The sequence below is a fragment of the Xylocopa sonorina genome, chromosome 17 (genome assembly GCF_050948175.1).
Source record: "Xylocopa sonorina isolate GNS202 chromosome 17, iyXylSono1_principal, whole genome shotgun sequence".
Taxonomy (NCBI): Eukaryota; Metazoa; Arthropoda; class Insecta; order Hymenoptera; family Apidae; genus Xylocopa; species Xylocopa sonorina.
This window is the reverse complement of record NC_135209.1, coordinates 1748865-1765653: the sequence shown is the minus strand read 5'-3', so window position 1 is coordinate 1765653 and position 16789 is coordinate 1748865. Positions and strand designations below refer to the sequence as shown.

At 37.6% G+C, this 16789-nt stretch overlaps 2 protein-coding genes across 4 annotated transcripts in view; one reads left to right on the top strand and one right to left on the bottom strand.

Moving 5' to 3' along the window:
• The window catches only part of Ets65a (DNA-binding protein D-ETS-3), a 79738-nt gene extending 65928 nt beyond the window's left edge, over positions 1-13810 (bottom strand). For 2 of the 3 annotated variants that reach the window (XM_076907852.1, XM_076907851.1), the window contains exons 1-2: positions 8923-9021; positions 1998-2296 (exon numbers count right to left, since the gene is read on the bottom strand). In XM_076907852.1, the coding sequence (XP_076763967.1) occupies positions 1998-2296; positions 8923-8981 (358 nt within the window). In that variant the 5' untranslated portion in view covers positions 8982-9021. Of the gene's footprint in view, positions 1-1997; positions 2297-8922; positions 9022-13759 lie in introns of those variants that run through there. The other variant, XM_076907853.1, reaches the window with a different exon arrangement.
• LOC143431260 (uncharacterized) overlaps positions 1-16789 on the top strand; it is a 118505-nt gene that overhangs the window by 36016 nt on the left and 65700 nt on the right. The gene's annotated exons all lie outside the window — the stretch shown is intronic.

Below are 16789 nucleotides of genomic sequence, written 5' to 3'. Positions count from 1 at the left end.
TTTAGTGCTCGCACACTCTCTGCAACCCTTTAATTATAACTACTGACATCATGCAAGAATATACGTTTTTCAGTTCTTGTACACCCTTTGCAACCCTTTAACTGAGACTACTAAAATTATTCAACAATGTTTATTCTTTGAATGCTCTGCAAATCTTTATCTCATACACCCTTTGCAACCCTTTAAATGTGATTACCAAAATCATTCAACAAAGTTTGTTTTTTCAATGCTCTGCAAACCTTTAACTTTGACTACTAAAGTGATCCAAAGATATTCGTTTTTTTAGTGCTCTACAACCCTTTAACTGTGACTCCTAAAATTATTCAACAATGTTTGTTCTTTTAATGCTCTGCAAATCTTTATCTCATACACCCTTTGCAACCTTTTAAATGTGATTACCAAAATCATTCAACAAAGTTTGTTTTTTCAATGCTCTGCAAACTTTTAACTGTGACTACTAAAGTGATCCAAAGATATTCGTTTTTTTAGTGCTCTACAACCCTTTAACTGTGACTACTAAAGTCATCCAACAATATTTGTTTTTTCAGTGCTCGAATTGCTTTGACCAACGACGTCGATATTCCAATCGTGATGGTCGATTTGATCGATCGTATCGACGAAACGCGTCAACAGATGGTGTTGTTGCTCGAACATTTCCTACGTTGGTCATAGATCACGTGAGTTGCGAGTAAAAAGAAACGCACGCGACTCGATTACGCGTAAGCTCGTGTCAAGAACAGAGGCAGTCAGTGGGTAAGATAATGTTCCCGATGATTTTCATTTCATTTCACTTTTAAATCCCTCTATTTTTCCCCCTCTGCGCTGACTACTTTCTAGCCAGCTGTATATCATCGTTGGTAAAAGGGGTTGCGTGACGAACCTATGACTCGCGGATCGTACATGGTATCTGCTTCCTGCTGAACTCTTGGCCTCTTTGCTGTTCCTACTTTGTACGCGTTAATGAAGAGTAACGTTGGATAAAGGCTCGAATAATTTTTAATTACTATTCTTGCTGCGGCTGAAGCGAGCTAACGAGGTTTGAGCGAAGACGTAACCTTCAGTATTTGAGAATTGGAATTCTTTGAAGTAGAAAGGTATGTAAATTCCACGTCGAAGCATTTAGATAGAAAATATTGACTTAGACAAAGACATAACGTTCTAAATTTGCCAATTAGAATTCTTCAAAGTAGAAAGTTGTATAAATTCCATATCGAAGCATTTAGCAACAAAATAGTGACTTAGACAAAGGCACAACGTTTTAAATTCAAGAATTAGGATTTCTCGAGGCAAGGTGTACAAATTCCACGTCGAAGCATTTAGCTCAGAAATATTGATTTAAACAAAGACACAACATTCTAAATTCGAAAATTAGAATTCTTCAAAGTAGAAAGTTGTATAAATTCCACATCGAAGCATTTAGCTACAAAATATTGTCTTAGACGAAGACACAACGTTCTAAATTCGAAAATTAGAATTCCTTAAAGCAGGAAGGTGTATAAATTCCACGTCGAAGCATTCAGCTAAATAATATTGTCTCAGACAAGAACACAACGTTCTAAATTCGAAAATTAGAATTCTTCGAACCATGAAGATGTACAAATTCCACGTCGAAGCGTTCAACTCAGAAATATTGATTTAGACAAAGACACAACATTCTAAATTCGAAAATTAGAACTCTTCAAAATAGAAAGTTGTATAAATTCCACATCAAAGTATTTAGCTACAAAATATTGACTTCGACAAAAACACAACTTTCTAAACTCCAAATCCTAGAATTCCTCGAAGCATGAAGATGTACAAATTCCATGTCCAAGCGCTCAGCTAGAAAACATCGACTTACAAAAATTACAGAAGCGACTGAACGATAGAGACTACAGAAATTTGTTTATAGGTATTGCAAAAAAATCTTTCTCAGTCAAATACACACACGCGATATTCAAAATAGAGTACACCAAGGGAAATTGTATGGTATTTAAGGTTCTTTCTGGAGGACTCACCGGTGATGGAGGCGGTTGGCGAAATGGCGGATGGATTGGCACGTGGCGGCGGCGAGAAAGCCCCCGAGAGGTATCCGCCGCGGTCAGCGAGCGCCTGTTTCGCCTTGTCGACGCTCTCCTTGAGCCTTTGGAAGGTGCTACCGCAGGTCAGACCGCGGTACGGCCAATTCTCTTGCTTGACGCTGGCCGCGGTTACGCCAGCGGCCGCGGCTGCCGCTCCAGCCCCGGAGGCTCCCTTTAATTCGAGCGCACCTGCGTACGAACAGCTAGCGCTGTCGTACATCACCAAAGAGCCCCTGGAAAATGTCACCCTTTTATCTCGCTGATCACGATAATCGTCGATTGCTAAAATTGTCTGAGAATGTTCTTTTTTTAGTGATACGCAATCCTTTAACTGGGACAACAATATTTGTTTTTTTAGTGCTCTGCAACCCTTTAATTATAGTGAATTGAATCAATTAAGTGACTACTAAAATCGTCCAACAATATTCGTTTTTTTAGTGCTTGCACAGTCTCTGCAACCCTTTATTTATAACTACTGAAATCATGCGAAAGATTCGTTTATTCGTTTTTTAATGCTCATACACCATCTTCAACACTTTAACTGTGATTACCAAAATCATTCACAACAATGTTGGTTTTTTTAATGCTCTGCAAACCTTTAACTTTTACTACTAAAATCTTCCAAAAATATTCGTTTTTTTAGTGCTCTGCAACCCTTTAACTGTGGCTACTAGAGTCATCCAACAATGTTTGTTTTTTCAGTGCTCGCACACCCTCTGCAACCCTTTAACTGTAACTACTAAGATCATCCAACAATATTCGTTTTTTTAGTGCTCTGCAACCCTTTAACTGTGACTACTAAAATTATTAAAAAATATTTGTTTTTTTTTAGTGCTCTCACACCCTCCACAACCCTTTAACTGTGATTGCAGCTCAGAAACACTAAAATTGAAGCTCAAGACGTGATTACAAGTAAGATATTAAATTTTTGCTAATATTAAACAGTGGCTATCGATTATTATGCCACTGAAATAAAAATGAAATTAATGCAGTGAAGAGAATCTTTTTTAAGTAGGATATTCCTTCAATAATATGAGATTAAAATCTTTGTGTGTTTATTTTCATTTTGTTGGTCGACATGCTTTTATTTTTCATCCTATTTTTGTTCTAGTATAAGATAAAAGTTTAGTTTTGAGGAAGAAGAGGGTAACAGAGTTTCTGTAACTTAGTCTTAGTATACATTTTTAGATTTTTGGTTTCTGTAATAAAAACTTGCGTTTATATTTATATTTTTTCTTCTCTTCTTATTCTAGTATAAGATAAAAGTTTAGTTTTGAGGAGGAACAGGGTAACAGAGTTTCTGTAACTTAGTTTTAGTATGAATTTTTTCTGTAATAAAAACTTGCACGCTTACACTTTATCATGCGATGCTTTCTTACTTTGCACGCTTTTTGCAATTTATAAAATAATTAGAATTATATTGTTTAGTATTACGATTTGATTTTAGCGAAATATTTTCCTTTTTGTTTTTTTCTTTAGCCTGCGCTAAAAGTAACCATAGTTAAAGGGTTAATGATTGCATCCCATATAAAATTATACAACTCTAGGTATATTAATTTTTTATATGCCTTTTGTGGAGACATTAATTAATTCCATAGAAATTTCATAAAAATCAAATGAGACGAAGACAAAATTTTATAGAAATCGTAGCGAAAAGAAAAATACGTATATGTATTAAAAATGTGTTAGAAGAATGATACAAGTTGTTTTAGAAGTGGTGCTTTAGTTTATTAAACAAAGAGACAGAAATTCTGATTTTTCAAAGACCATGAAAATTTAAAAAGAAATTAAAATATTAGACATTGATTATTTCCGCAGAAAATAATATAAATAATACAAATTGAAATTGTATTGCAAAATTAGTGAAAGTGAATTGCAATATTAGTCGAAATAAATCTTTGTTGAAATAATCAACAAATATTATAATTTGTAATTTGTTTGCGATATTTCATTTCTACAGAAAATTAACGGAAGAGAATTGTAATATTAATCAAAGTGAATCTTCACTGAAATAATTAACAAATATTATAATTTGTAATTTGTTTGCGATATTTTATTTCTACAGAAAATTAGCAAAAGAGAATAATAATATTAACCAAAGTGAATCTTCACTGAAATAATCAACAAATATTATAATTTGTAATTTGTTTGCGATATTTCATTTCTACAGAAAATTAGCGAAAAAGAATTGCAATATTAACCAAAGTGAATCATCACTGAAATAAGTAACAAATATTATAATTTGTAATTTGTTCGGGATATTTTATTTCTACAGAAAATTAGTGAAAGAGAATTGCAATAATCAGTCCAAACGAATCTTTGCTGAAGTAATCAACAAATATTATAATTTGTAATTTGTTTGCGATATTTTATTTCTCCAGAAAATTAGCGAAAGAGGATTGCAATATTAACCAAAGTGAATCATCACTGAAATAAGTAACTAAAATTATTTAAGTAACTAAGATTTAACGACGAATCAAAAAGGAAAGGACAGAATTCGCAAGCAACAGCGTGAACACAAACTAAAAGCACTCGCAACTGCGTCTCTCGACTGCACTCGCGTATTACGATAGCTGGTGTCGTTAAGGATCGTTAAAGGACCCTCGAAGCATCCGGTAAAGTCACGATCGAATTACATCGAACGAGCATGTGCGCAAGAAAGTTCCTTGCTAATAAGCGGACCAGCAGTTTCATTAGGAAAACCCAGTCTTTTTGCGCAAGAAACGTAATTAAAACAGATGCTGCGCAAAGAAACGTTTAAAAAGCCATCGAATAAAATATAATTCGAATGCTCTTTAATTAAACGGCGCAAGTTAAAGTTCTCAACTTGGTACGACGAAAAATGAATGTTGTTTCATTTATATTAGGTTGGTGCAATAGAGATGTTGGTTTTGAACCTTCACTTTTAAACGACCATAACTCTTTTTTCTAATCAATTTTCTTAAACAAAATAAGAATCATTAGAATCAGTAGAATGTTGTCAACGAGATTCAAGGCGTTGTAGACATCGTCTTGGTTTTTCAAGCATAGTTTACAAGTTTTGAGAGTTGTAGTTTTGAGTTTACAAGCTTTGAGAGTTGTAGTTTTGAGCTTACAAGCTATGAGAGTTGAAACTTTGAGAGTTAAAGCTTTGAGATCTGAAGTTTTCAGCTCTGAAGCTCTGAGATTTGAAGCTTTGAAAGTTGTAGCCTTGAACTTTGAAGCTTTAAGAGTTGAAGCTCTTAGATCTGAGGTTTTCAGCTTTGAAGCTTTAAAAGTTGAAGGTTTGAGAGTTGAAGGTTTGAGAGTTGAAGGTTTGAGAGTTGAAGGTTTGGGAGTTGAAGGTTTGAGAGATGAAGCTTTGAGAGTTGAAGCTTTGAAAGTTGAAGCTTCGAGAGTTGAAGCTTCGAGAGTTAAAGCTTTGAGATCTGAAGTTTTCAGCTCTGAAATCTGAAGCTTTGAGAGTTGAAGCCCTGAGCTTTGAAGCTTTTAGAGTTGAAGATGTTTATTTTAAAATTTATTAAAATTTCAAAGATAAAATTCAACCACATAAAAACCAACATTCCTTTTGTATCAACATAATATTTCGTAGCTTCCTCGATCTCGATTCAACTTGACGCTTTAATTAATTTTTTTTCAACGAAATACAATCGTCAATCTCTCGTTTTGATCGAATGTTAAATAAAGGGACGTCGTCTTCTTCTGACGAAGCGTAATCTCGCCTCGCGATAATCATCCTGGCTCGTTGTTAGCTCACAGCGACAAGAAAGGGATCCATTAGCGGATTACGCACATCATTACCTAAATCCTGTATCGCCGATCTGTCCATTACCGATTATCCTCTATCGTGACACCGCGATGACGTTCCGTGTCTAAACAATATCGCGATCAATCAATCAATCAGCGCGACCTGATCCATTCAGAAACGTACTTTTCCGCGACGTTATCCTAAAACGATAATCCATTGTTCTAACCATCCGTTTCCTTCTTCATCACCGTACTTGTGGAACGTTGTGCTCTCTTATCTGCATTTTGGGCAAAAGTGAGAATTAATTGCTCTTGTCGTTCGACGATTAACGTGAATTTTACGTTTGAATATCTCTTCACTTTCTATTAAAATCAGAAAAACAGAGATATGTATTTTTAAATTCTTCATTCCTCTTTTTAATCTTATTTGTATGCTATGTAGTCTTATATATATACACACCATCTGCATTTTGGGCAAAAGTGAGAATTAATTTAATTGCTCTCGTTGTTCAACGATTAATGTGAATTTTACGTTTGAATATCTCCACTTTCTATTAAAATCAGAAGAACAAAGATATCTATTTTAAAATTCCTCATTTTTTAAGTCTTATTTGTATACCATTATATTTAGTCTTAGGGAGGCGTTAACTTGCAGATACATACAGTTAGTTTTTTCATAAGTTCAAAAATTTACATTATTTTCAATTATACAACATTCTTAATTATATAATAGAATAATATTATATATTTCCCTTAGTTTGAATTATGCAACATTTTTATCACATCTCAAAATTCCTCTTTCTTACTCTTATATATTATTACACTTTATATATATCTAAAACTAATCACAATGGTACATTTATTAGTACAATGAAATTGAACATTTGATACTTTTTCACATATATGTATACAAGACTAAATATTTGACTTGATTTATATATTTACATATATAAGAATAAATATGATAGTATATATATATTACTGTATATATTAGACTAAATATAATAGAATATATATATTACTGAATATATATATATTGACTTGATTTATATATTTACATATATAACAGTAAATATGATAGTATATATATTATTGTATACATTAGGCTAAATATAATAGAATATATATATATTACTATATAAATTAGAGTAAATATGATGGCATATACATATATTGATACGTATAAGACGAAGAAAGAGAAATTCCAAGTGTAATAAAAATATGATGCAATTCCAAACGATGCAAATTTCTGAACTAATCAGATGAATAAGATAGATAAGATGAAGAAAGAGAAATCCCAAATGCAATAAAAATATGATACAATTCCAAACGATGCGAATTTCTGAACTAATAGGAAAACAAGTCGCGAGTATCAGCCAGGTAAAACGGCGTAGATAAACTCAGAAATCTGGTAGGATCGGTCCCAGAGGATCTCAGTAACTGGCAGTTGAGATAACCGCGAACGAGGAGCTAACTGGAGTCAGGCTAACGTGCAGGTAACGAGCAGGGAGCTCGTAATCGATCTGCCGTTAATTTCGAGACGAACAGACGGCCCGTGTCTCCCAACCGATCTACATTTTATCGAGCAACTCGCCAGCTTATCGCGTCCAATCGGAATTCCAAGTGCGATAGGCGCGAAATTTGCATGGCGCGTCGCCACGAATCCAAAGAGACATCGACGTATCCCTCGTTCAAAAGTCGTCTCGCGAAAACAATCGACTCGTCGCCTCGATCTTTCATCGTAGAAGCACAGTAGCGCAACTGGCACGATTTTATGTGTTACAAAATTTAATGCGCATGCGCGAAACAAAGCTCCGAATCGCAGTGCCATCTGAACTTCCGCCTCACTTGCTCTTTAGTTTTTTTTTCTCTCTCTCTTTTTTAGCAAACAAAAAGACGATTGAATATCTAACCAAACCTGAAGCTGAATTTCGAGGGAATTCAATATCTGTTGAAAGCTGCTTGAAAGCGTTGAAGCACGTTCGAACTATTTCGAAGATTTTAGGAGAAAAAGGAAAGAAAGCAAGAAAGAATCAATTCAAAATAATTGTTAATTTCTAAATGTATTTTGATAAATGATTTAAGGGAATTGTTAATTTATATAAATATTTTGTATTGTTTTGCAATTTTCTGTAATACATAGTTTTTGTTGTAGCATTACATATGCAGAAGGGGCTATAAGAATTGAAGAATTTTTCGTTATATTTTCTCTTCTCTATCTTGTATAATATTTATGTTCTCACATTTTTTATAGTCGTAGTAACACGTGTATTTTATATTTTTTCGATTTCTGCTTTCTTTCCTTGTTTTTCAGTGTATTATTAAATTTTGATTAACTAAACGTAAAAATAAGTTGGCCAGATGGAGAGTAAAAGAATGCAAGTGAGATTGAAATCCAGGTGGCACTGCGATTTGGATTCTTCTGTCACGCATGCGCACTCAATTTTGTGGTACATCGACATCAAAGGTGCCGACAGAGAGTTTCGCTACTGTATACTGTGGTAACATGTGTATTTTATATTTTTTCGATTTCTGCTTTCTTTCCTTGTCTTTCAGTGTATCAGAAATAATACATTTATCATTTTTATTAAATTTTGATTAACTAAACGTAAAAATAAGTTGGCCAGATGGAGAGTAAAAGAATGCAAGTGAGATTGAAATCCAGGTGGCACTGCGATTTGGATTCTTCTGTCGCGCTGTGGTAACATGTGTATTTTATATTTTTTCGATTTCTGCTTTCGTTCCTTGTTTTTCAGTGTATCAGAAATAATACATTTATCATTTTTATTAGATTTTGATTAACTAAACGTAAAAATAAGTTGGCCAGATGGAGAGTAAAAGAATGCAAGTGAGATTGAAATCCAGGTGGCACTGCGATTTGGATTCTTCTGTCGCGCATGCGCACTCAATTTTGTGGTACACCGACATCAAAGGTGCCGACAGAGAGTTTCGCTACTGTATACCGTGGTAGAAGACTGTTTCTTCTCTCGAACCCCATCTACACCTCCCTCGATCCTCTCGAACGCGTGCACTCGCGAGATCCGCCGCCATCTCCCGCGAGTTACGCGAATCGCTCGACCAAACAGGAAACGAACAATGACCAGTGGAAGAATGGACAGCTAGTTTTTACCTGGTGCTGCCGCTGCGACGATGTCCACGATAAAATGCGAGCTGCGCGGCGTACACGCTGACCATCGATCGTCTTTTCGATGGAAGTGGCGCGAGACGAAATTGCTCCTCGAGAAACGATATCCACGGTTATCGTCGTGGATCTGTGCGGGGCATCGTCGCCACGTTCGACGAAGGTGAGTCGTGGCCGCTGATACGCGGCTGACATTCGATGGTAACCTGGGAAAACGGCTCGAAAACGAGTCGTCTAGTCCACGATCTATCGAGGTCAATTTAATCACGTTCACAAAACTGTCACATAATCACGACGCGTCTCTCTTTAGCGCACGATTTCCGTGGGCCAGTCAGTTGCTGCAGTTAAATACCAATTCGAGTACCAGCGAGCCTGCTTTCAGTTCCTCTTCGACACCATCCTTCCGTTATTAGTCTTCCTCCGACTAAACTGCTGCTCTGAAACTGTAATACCTTCTCTGGCAATGCTCTCAAGGGACGACATTGAACTTAATGCAGTTCAATCGAAGATCCTCCGCTGATGAAGAAGATCTCTGGATCCTCGATCATGGACCATCGAATCTTCCTCGAAGATGGCATTAATATCCTCTCTCCTCGATTGAAGTAAGCATTAGTCGTACTGTTCACGTTCGAATCTGTTTTATCTCCAGTATTAAGTCGTACAGTTGTCAGGCAGATACCTCGAGCAGGGAGTCAGTTCCTCAGGTCGTAATCAGCAGTTTCTTCTCGTACGTCTAAGCGTGTGCAGTTGGCGACGAGGTTGAAGGGCGGATCGATCGATTTGGATTGGCTCTGTCGACGATTGGACGTGCGCGAGGCCTGGCCCGATCCGTCGCGTCAACGGATCGTCTGATATCGGCTGGCGAAGTGGCTGGACCCGATATCAAGAAGAAGGTACTCCGGGCAGGTTGTCTCGCGCAACTGCGGCCGCCGCGGCCAGCAAATTGCCTGCTTCCGGGCCTCATTACATCACTCTGTTACTCTGTTAACGCTCGCCGGAAACCCCTCTGCCTACCTCGTCTAAATTCTCTTTCTCTCTCTCTCTCTCTCTCTCTCCCTCTCTCTCTCTGTCTCTCTGGCGACCGTGTACCTACACACACTATTTAAATGCGCCGCATCGCGGACGACGCGACCGCGCGTACACTCGATAAGAAAGAGGGAGAGGACTGATACTCGAGTCCACCTTTGCTGAGTTCTCTTCTTCGATTTCATGGCGGATCGCTGGGTTCTGGTTTGAGGAGGATTCGATGAGAGATTTGTGGATGGAGATTTCCACAATTCTATGGGGTGTCTTGGTGCAACTGTGTCTTTTTTAGAGTTTCAGCTATGCTGTGGAATTCATTTAGATTGCATTGGAGAAGGAGGAAATTAGAATTGTTTTGGTAAAATTTGGGGGTTTGACGAGAGATGGACACGTTTGTGAGTAGTCATTTCTCTCTGGGGTTTCTTAGTGTAGCTGGGGTTGAAGTTGCTCTGTGCAATTTCTTTGGATTGAATTGTAGAAGGGGGAAATTAGAATTGTGTTGGTAAAATTTGAGTTTGGTTGTTTTACTCTGCAGAGAGTTTGGACGGCTTTGTAGTTAGGGATTCGATGAGAGATGGTCACGTTTGTGGATAGTAATTTTTCTCTGGGGTTTCTTGGTGTAGCTGTGTTTTATTTTTTAGGGTTGAAGTTGCTCTGTGCAATTTCTTTGGATTGAATTGGAGAAAGATGAAATTAGAATTTTTTGGTAAAATTTGGGGGTTTGACGAGAGATGGACACGTTTGTGGATAGTAATTTTTCTCTGGGGTTTCTTGGTGTAGCTGTGTTGTTTTTTTAGGGTTGAAGTTGTGCTGTGGAATTCATTTAGATTGAATTGTAAAAAGATGAAATTAGAATTTTTTGGTAAAATTTAGGGGTTTGCGGAGAGATAGACACGTTTGTGAATAATCATTTTTCTCTGGGGTGTCTTGGTGTAGTTGTATTGCTTTTTTAGAGTTTCAGCTGTTCTATGCAATTTCTTTAGATTGAATTGTAGAAGAAGAAAATTAGAGTTTATTTGTAAAATTTGTTTTAGTAAAATTTGAGTTTATTTGTTTTAGTCTGCAGAAAGTTTGGATGACTTTATAGTTGGAGATTTGACGAGAGATGGACGCGTGTGTGGACGATCATTTTTCTCTGGGGTGTCTTGGTATAACTGTGTACTTCTTTTTTAAGTTTCAGCTGTTCTGTGCAATTTTTTTGGATTGAATTGTAGAAAGAGAAAATTAGAATACTTTTGGTAAAAGGGTCTACCTCATTTTATATTTCTTGCAGCTGAATCCTTTTTCGTAGAATGACTCTCGAATAAAATTCATAAAATATAACAAATAAAATAATTCAATATTTATTAAAACGAACTAGTTCTCTGTGCCAAATAAAAGTGTGAACACTCTGAAACTCTCGCGATACTTCAAGCTGAAATTAAATAATTTTTTACCAAACCCTCCGTGCTTCGAAATTAATTATATTACACATAATCACTAGGATCGAGGAGCATCGAATGACTATTATCAAGCACAACTTCGAGGGACGTCACAAAGTTATAGCAGCGGGTTTCAATTAATATCTCTAACCACACGGAAGAATACGATACCTCGACTCTTCCAATATGCAAATTATCGAACCCAACCAAGGCGCAGGGACTTTTTCAAACGCTGAGGAGGCAGTAATACTAGTGCTCGTCTAGAAAAACCGGAACGGCGCTCGTGGTCGTGATCCGCGGACTTAAAACGCACGACAAAGTTCATCGATGATAAAAGCAAGACGGCGCACGAAACACGGATATTACCTGTGCGTATCCCACCTCTAAAAACAGGAATCCTCTAACGACCAAAATAAAGGCGAACGATCAGCGCTGGAATACATTCCGCGCGGAACAAGAACGCGAGCCTCGCATCCTGCGAAGTGGCTGGCAAAAAGATAAACCAGGAGGTGGTAAAAACAAAAAAAAAAAAAAAAAAGAAACAAAGAGAGACAGAGAAAGAAGCAGACGTGGAAAATGGATTCGAGAAGTCTCGATCACGTTGGACGCGCGCGACGCAGGGATGAAACGAACGCGAGGAACAGGATGAGAGGAGGAGGGCGTAGGATTTACGAGGCGTTGAACGAATAAAAAAAAAAAGGAAAATGAATAACAACCGCGCAAAACGGCGGGAACGCTTGGCGAGATGGGTGGAAAAATTGCGAACGCCCAGCAGGTAATTTAGCAGCGAAGATACGCGCGCGTGCAGGTGAGCTCGCGAGGGTGTACACAACGGTGAACCGCGGGCCCACGTGCGAAAGAAATGGCTGGAATAACCGTGGCAGTTTTTACTCTCTGCGGTTATCGGAAACGCGGCCATTGCGGAATCAATGTTCGGATAGTTTCTACGTCGGTACACGCCTCTAAATCATCGTAGTTGGTTCGCGAGCGATATTTAATGTACGTTTCAGGGGCTGGTAATTGTAGAACAGTGGTTACACTGTTGCAAGTGTTGCGAGGCTACCAAGATCGCTGTGTTGATTATTATTAACCATTAAATGCTTGAATTAGCTATTTTTTGAAATATCTTGCTTTTTATTGTACTTTATGTGCACTGCATATGCTGTATATACGTTTGAGAAGTAGTTTTTGGAATATGTTGCCTTTTATTATACTTTATGTGCACTATATATGCTGTATATAAGTTTGAGAACTATGAATGTAATTTTTATTGTATTGGTAGTGCGTTGATATAATTTTCAGAATGATTTGATTTTTAATAGTTGTAAGATTGGTGTTTGAAATAATTATTTTTCTTTGATTTCTGGCCACATCAGTATAATTTTCAGAGTAATTTGATTTTAAATAGTTAATAGTTAAGATTGGGATTTTAAATTATTTATCTTCGATTTCTTGCAAGATCCATATAATTTTCTGAGTAATTTGAATTTAAATAGTTAATAGTTAAGATTGGTGTTTTAAATTATTTATCTTCGATTCCTTGCAATATCCATGTAATTTTCAGAGTAATTTGAATTTAAATAGTTAATAGTTGAGATTGGTGCTTTAAACTATTTTTCTTCGATTTCTTGCAATATTAATATAATTTTCAGAGTAATGTGATTTTAAATAGTTAATAGTTGAGATTGGTGATTTAAACTATTTTTCTTCGTTTTGTTGCAATATCAATATAATTTTCAGAGTAATTTCATTTTAAATAGTTAACAACTAAGATTGTTGTTTTAAATTATTTTTCTTCGTTTTCTTGCAACATCGATATAATTTTCAGAGTAACTCAATTTTAAATACTTAATAGTTAACATTGGTGTTTTAATTATTTATCTTCGATTTCTTGCAACATCAATATAATTTTCAGAGCAATTTAATTTTAAATACTTACAAGACTGATGTTTTAAATAATTTTTGTTCAATTCCTTACAACATAAATTTAATGTTACTATATTCTCTCTATGCATTTAAGGGTTCATTACGATCACTAAAAATCGATGACCAAAACAAAAAGTTCTCTTCTATTCATATTCACACAGAGCGCGAACAAATTAAACAACAAAACAATCCCAGTTGAATTTTCGATATTACAAGGAGTCTTCGTCGAAGAAATTAGAATACCATTCTCAGCGTAACCACAGAGTCACCGTTCTCCAATTAATCAACTTCACTCGAAACTCTTCCACGCAACAATCTCCGCCTACCTCCTCGCGATCTCAACTCTTCACCTCAGAATCTCCCTCGAGACACACATTCACTCTTCAACATCAAACTTCCACCAATCCCACCATCGCCTCTTACAAAACTCCCTGCAAACCCTTGCAAACCAACAAACTCACCGTCAATGCGGGGGTCCTGTATCCTTATCCAGCACTGTCAGATCCAGTTCGTTCCTCACCAGGTCCCTTCACCCTTTCACATCCACGAAACAACTCCGCGTGAGCTCCACTTTAAACAACCCCCTTCGAAAAACTGAAAAATGCCTCGAGAAATGTGCCACCACGATTAATCCAAGTGGTGACGGATAAACAAACGAGAAAACAGAGTCTGGTTGGTCCGAACAGGGATTAAACGAGGCTTCCAGGACGCGGCAGGTGTTGTCCAGCAGGATTGGAACCGCGGGGGATGCAACGAGGCTGCGAGAGGCACGCGTGGACCACCGTGGCGAACTCGGCCGCGATGCGACGGACGCACATTTGGCAGCGTCGTTATCAGTCGCGGTCCGACGATTGGCTGTGTATCGGAGCCTGCGCCGGGACGCTTAACCGAGAAGGGTGGAGATGGCGGCGGCGGAGGTAGGAGGGTTGGTTGCTAACCCCAGCGCCGGGCTACTGGCATGAACCGGCTCCTTAGAGGCGGGATCATCCACCAGGGTGGATCTTTCCTCTCCCTTCCTGCGTGCCCTTTCCCTCTCTGTCTGACACTGCTCACCCCCGACGAAGCGTCTCTGCCTACTCGCGTATCAACCCTCGCCGCTCGCGCTTATCCTCGCCACGGTTTTCACTTTTTCGCTCGTTCGTTCGTTCGTTCGACCCTCTTCATCCCTTCGTGAGAGGGTCTCGCGTGTACCCTCTCTTGGGTTTTTTCTGCTTTTTGTAGTTTCTTCCTTCTTTTCGCGGTTTTAGCGTTCTTCTTGAGGAGATTTGGGTTGTTCGTGGGCTTTTTTGGGTTTGGAGAGTCTTCTTGGGGTTGAGTATTTTGGTTTTGAGGTTCTTTGGATTTTTCTATTGGTTGTTATTGGTGTTTTTTGCCCTTTCCACCCCTTCCTAAGAGGGTCTCGCGTGTACCCCCTCTTGGGTTTTTTTTCTGCTTTTCGTAGTTTCTTTCTTCTTTTCGCGGTTTTAGCGTTCTTGTTGAGGAGATTTGGGTTGTTCGTGGGCTTTTTTGGGTTTGGAGAGCCTTCTTGGGGTTGAGTATTTTGGTTTTTAGGTTCTTTGGGTTTTTCTATTGGTTGTTATTGGTGTTTTTTGCCCTTTCCACCCTTTCCTAAGAGGGTCTCGTGTGTACCCTCTCTTGGGGTTTTTTCTTCTTTTCGCGGTTTTAGCGTTCTTGTTGAGGAGATTTGGGTTGTTCGTGGGCTTTTTTGGGTTTGGAGAGTCTTCTTGGGGTTGAGTATTTTGGTTTTCAGGTTCTTTGGGTTTTTCTATTGGTTGTTATTGGTGTTTTTTGCCCTTTGCACCCCTTCCTAAGAGGGTCTCGTGTGTACCCTCTCTTGGGGTTTTTTCTTCTTTTCGCAGTTTCTTTCTTCTTTTCGCGGTTTTAGCGTTCTTGTTGAGGAGATTTGGGTTGTTCGTGGGCTTTTTTGGGTTTGGAGAGTCTTCTTGGGGTTGAGTATTTTGGTTTTGAGGTTCTTTGGGTTTTTCTATTGGTTGTTATTGGTGTTTTTTGCCCTTTGCACCCCTTCCTAAGAGGGTCTCGTGTGTACCCTCTCTTGGGGTTTTTTCTTCTTTTCGCGGTTTTAGCGTTCTTGTTGAGGAGATTTGGGTTCTTCGTGAGTTTTTTTGGGTTTCGAGTTTCTTCTTGGGGTTGAGTATTTTGGTTTTGAGGCTCTCTGGGGTTTTCTAGTGATTGTTGTTGGGGTGATAAGTGACAGCAATTTTTTCTCTTTTCTTAGTTCTTCGTTTCTGGGTTTTTAGCGTTGTCGTTAAGAAGATTTGGGTTGTTCGAGGGTTTTTTTTTTGGGTTTCGAGGTTCTTCTTCTTGGGGTTGAGTATTTTGGAAGTTTTTTGGATTTTTTCATTGGTTGTTATTGGTGTGATAAGTAACCCTCCCTCTTTCTCTAAGAGGGTTCCGCGTGTACTTCCTCTAGGTTTTTTTTCTCTTTTCTTAGTTTCTGGGTTTTCAGCGATCTTGTTGAGATTTGGGTTGTTGGCGTGTTTTTTTTGTGTTTGGAGGTTGCTCTTCTTGTGGTTGAGTATTTTTGTTAAGTTCTTTGGTTTTTTTATTGCTTGTTATTGGTGTGATGAGTGAACAGGAAATAAAGACATATTTGTAATTAATCGATGCTTGATTGGTACCAGATTTCTAGAGGCAGGATACTTTTAATATGAAGGACGATCCTCGAAGTCCAAATAAGGGTGAATTTCGATCTGAAAAAGGTAAACAACTGCAAATTTGTGATGGAAGTCAACGACTCAACGAAGTTCATCCCCTTCATAAAAATCGAGGAGGTAGAAAAAGATTTTTAAACGATATTTTAGTAGCGTTTTACATAATTTGGTTCGCAGAAGTTTTCGAACGATACACGATGTAAATTGTTGCTTGTGAAACGCAAAGTACACGGTTTGTCGTGTATCGTTAATGGTCCCGAGTTTTTAGCATTGTTTCAAAGTTACGACGATCGAGCTTTCGATTGTACTGTAATGGGCACTCTCATGTAATAATTTAACCATCTGCGCTTCGAATTACTTTTCCATTTTGTTGCCAACGATTAAACGTTTTACTTGGAATTTATGTCAAAGAACAGTTTCTCATTGTTAATTTATCATTGTTTGAAATTTATTACAAAGCACAGTTCCGATCTTTTACTACCACTGTTACATATATCTAACGCCTTAAGTCTCTTTTTTCAAGCTCAATGCACAAATGTGTGACAAGTTCAGTTTATAGTAATTATTTGCACCAAATTTTACTACACACAGATTGGATTACGTTATAAAATAATAAAGTAGATACAGAACATTATTTATCTGGCGATGATGGCTTTTCTGCTGAGACCCTGGTAGCGAGAGGGTTGTTGTAATTTATATTCACGGAACTTATGTCTATTATTTAATATATATTTCTATATATTAAATTATATATATTTTTATTTAATATCGAGTCACACTCTAGAAAGTAGCGTAAACCTCTTACGCTTTGATTGCACT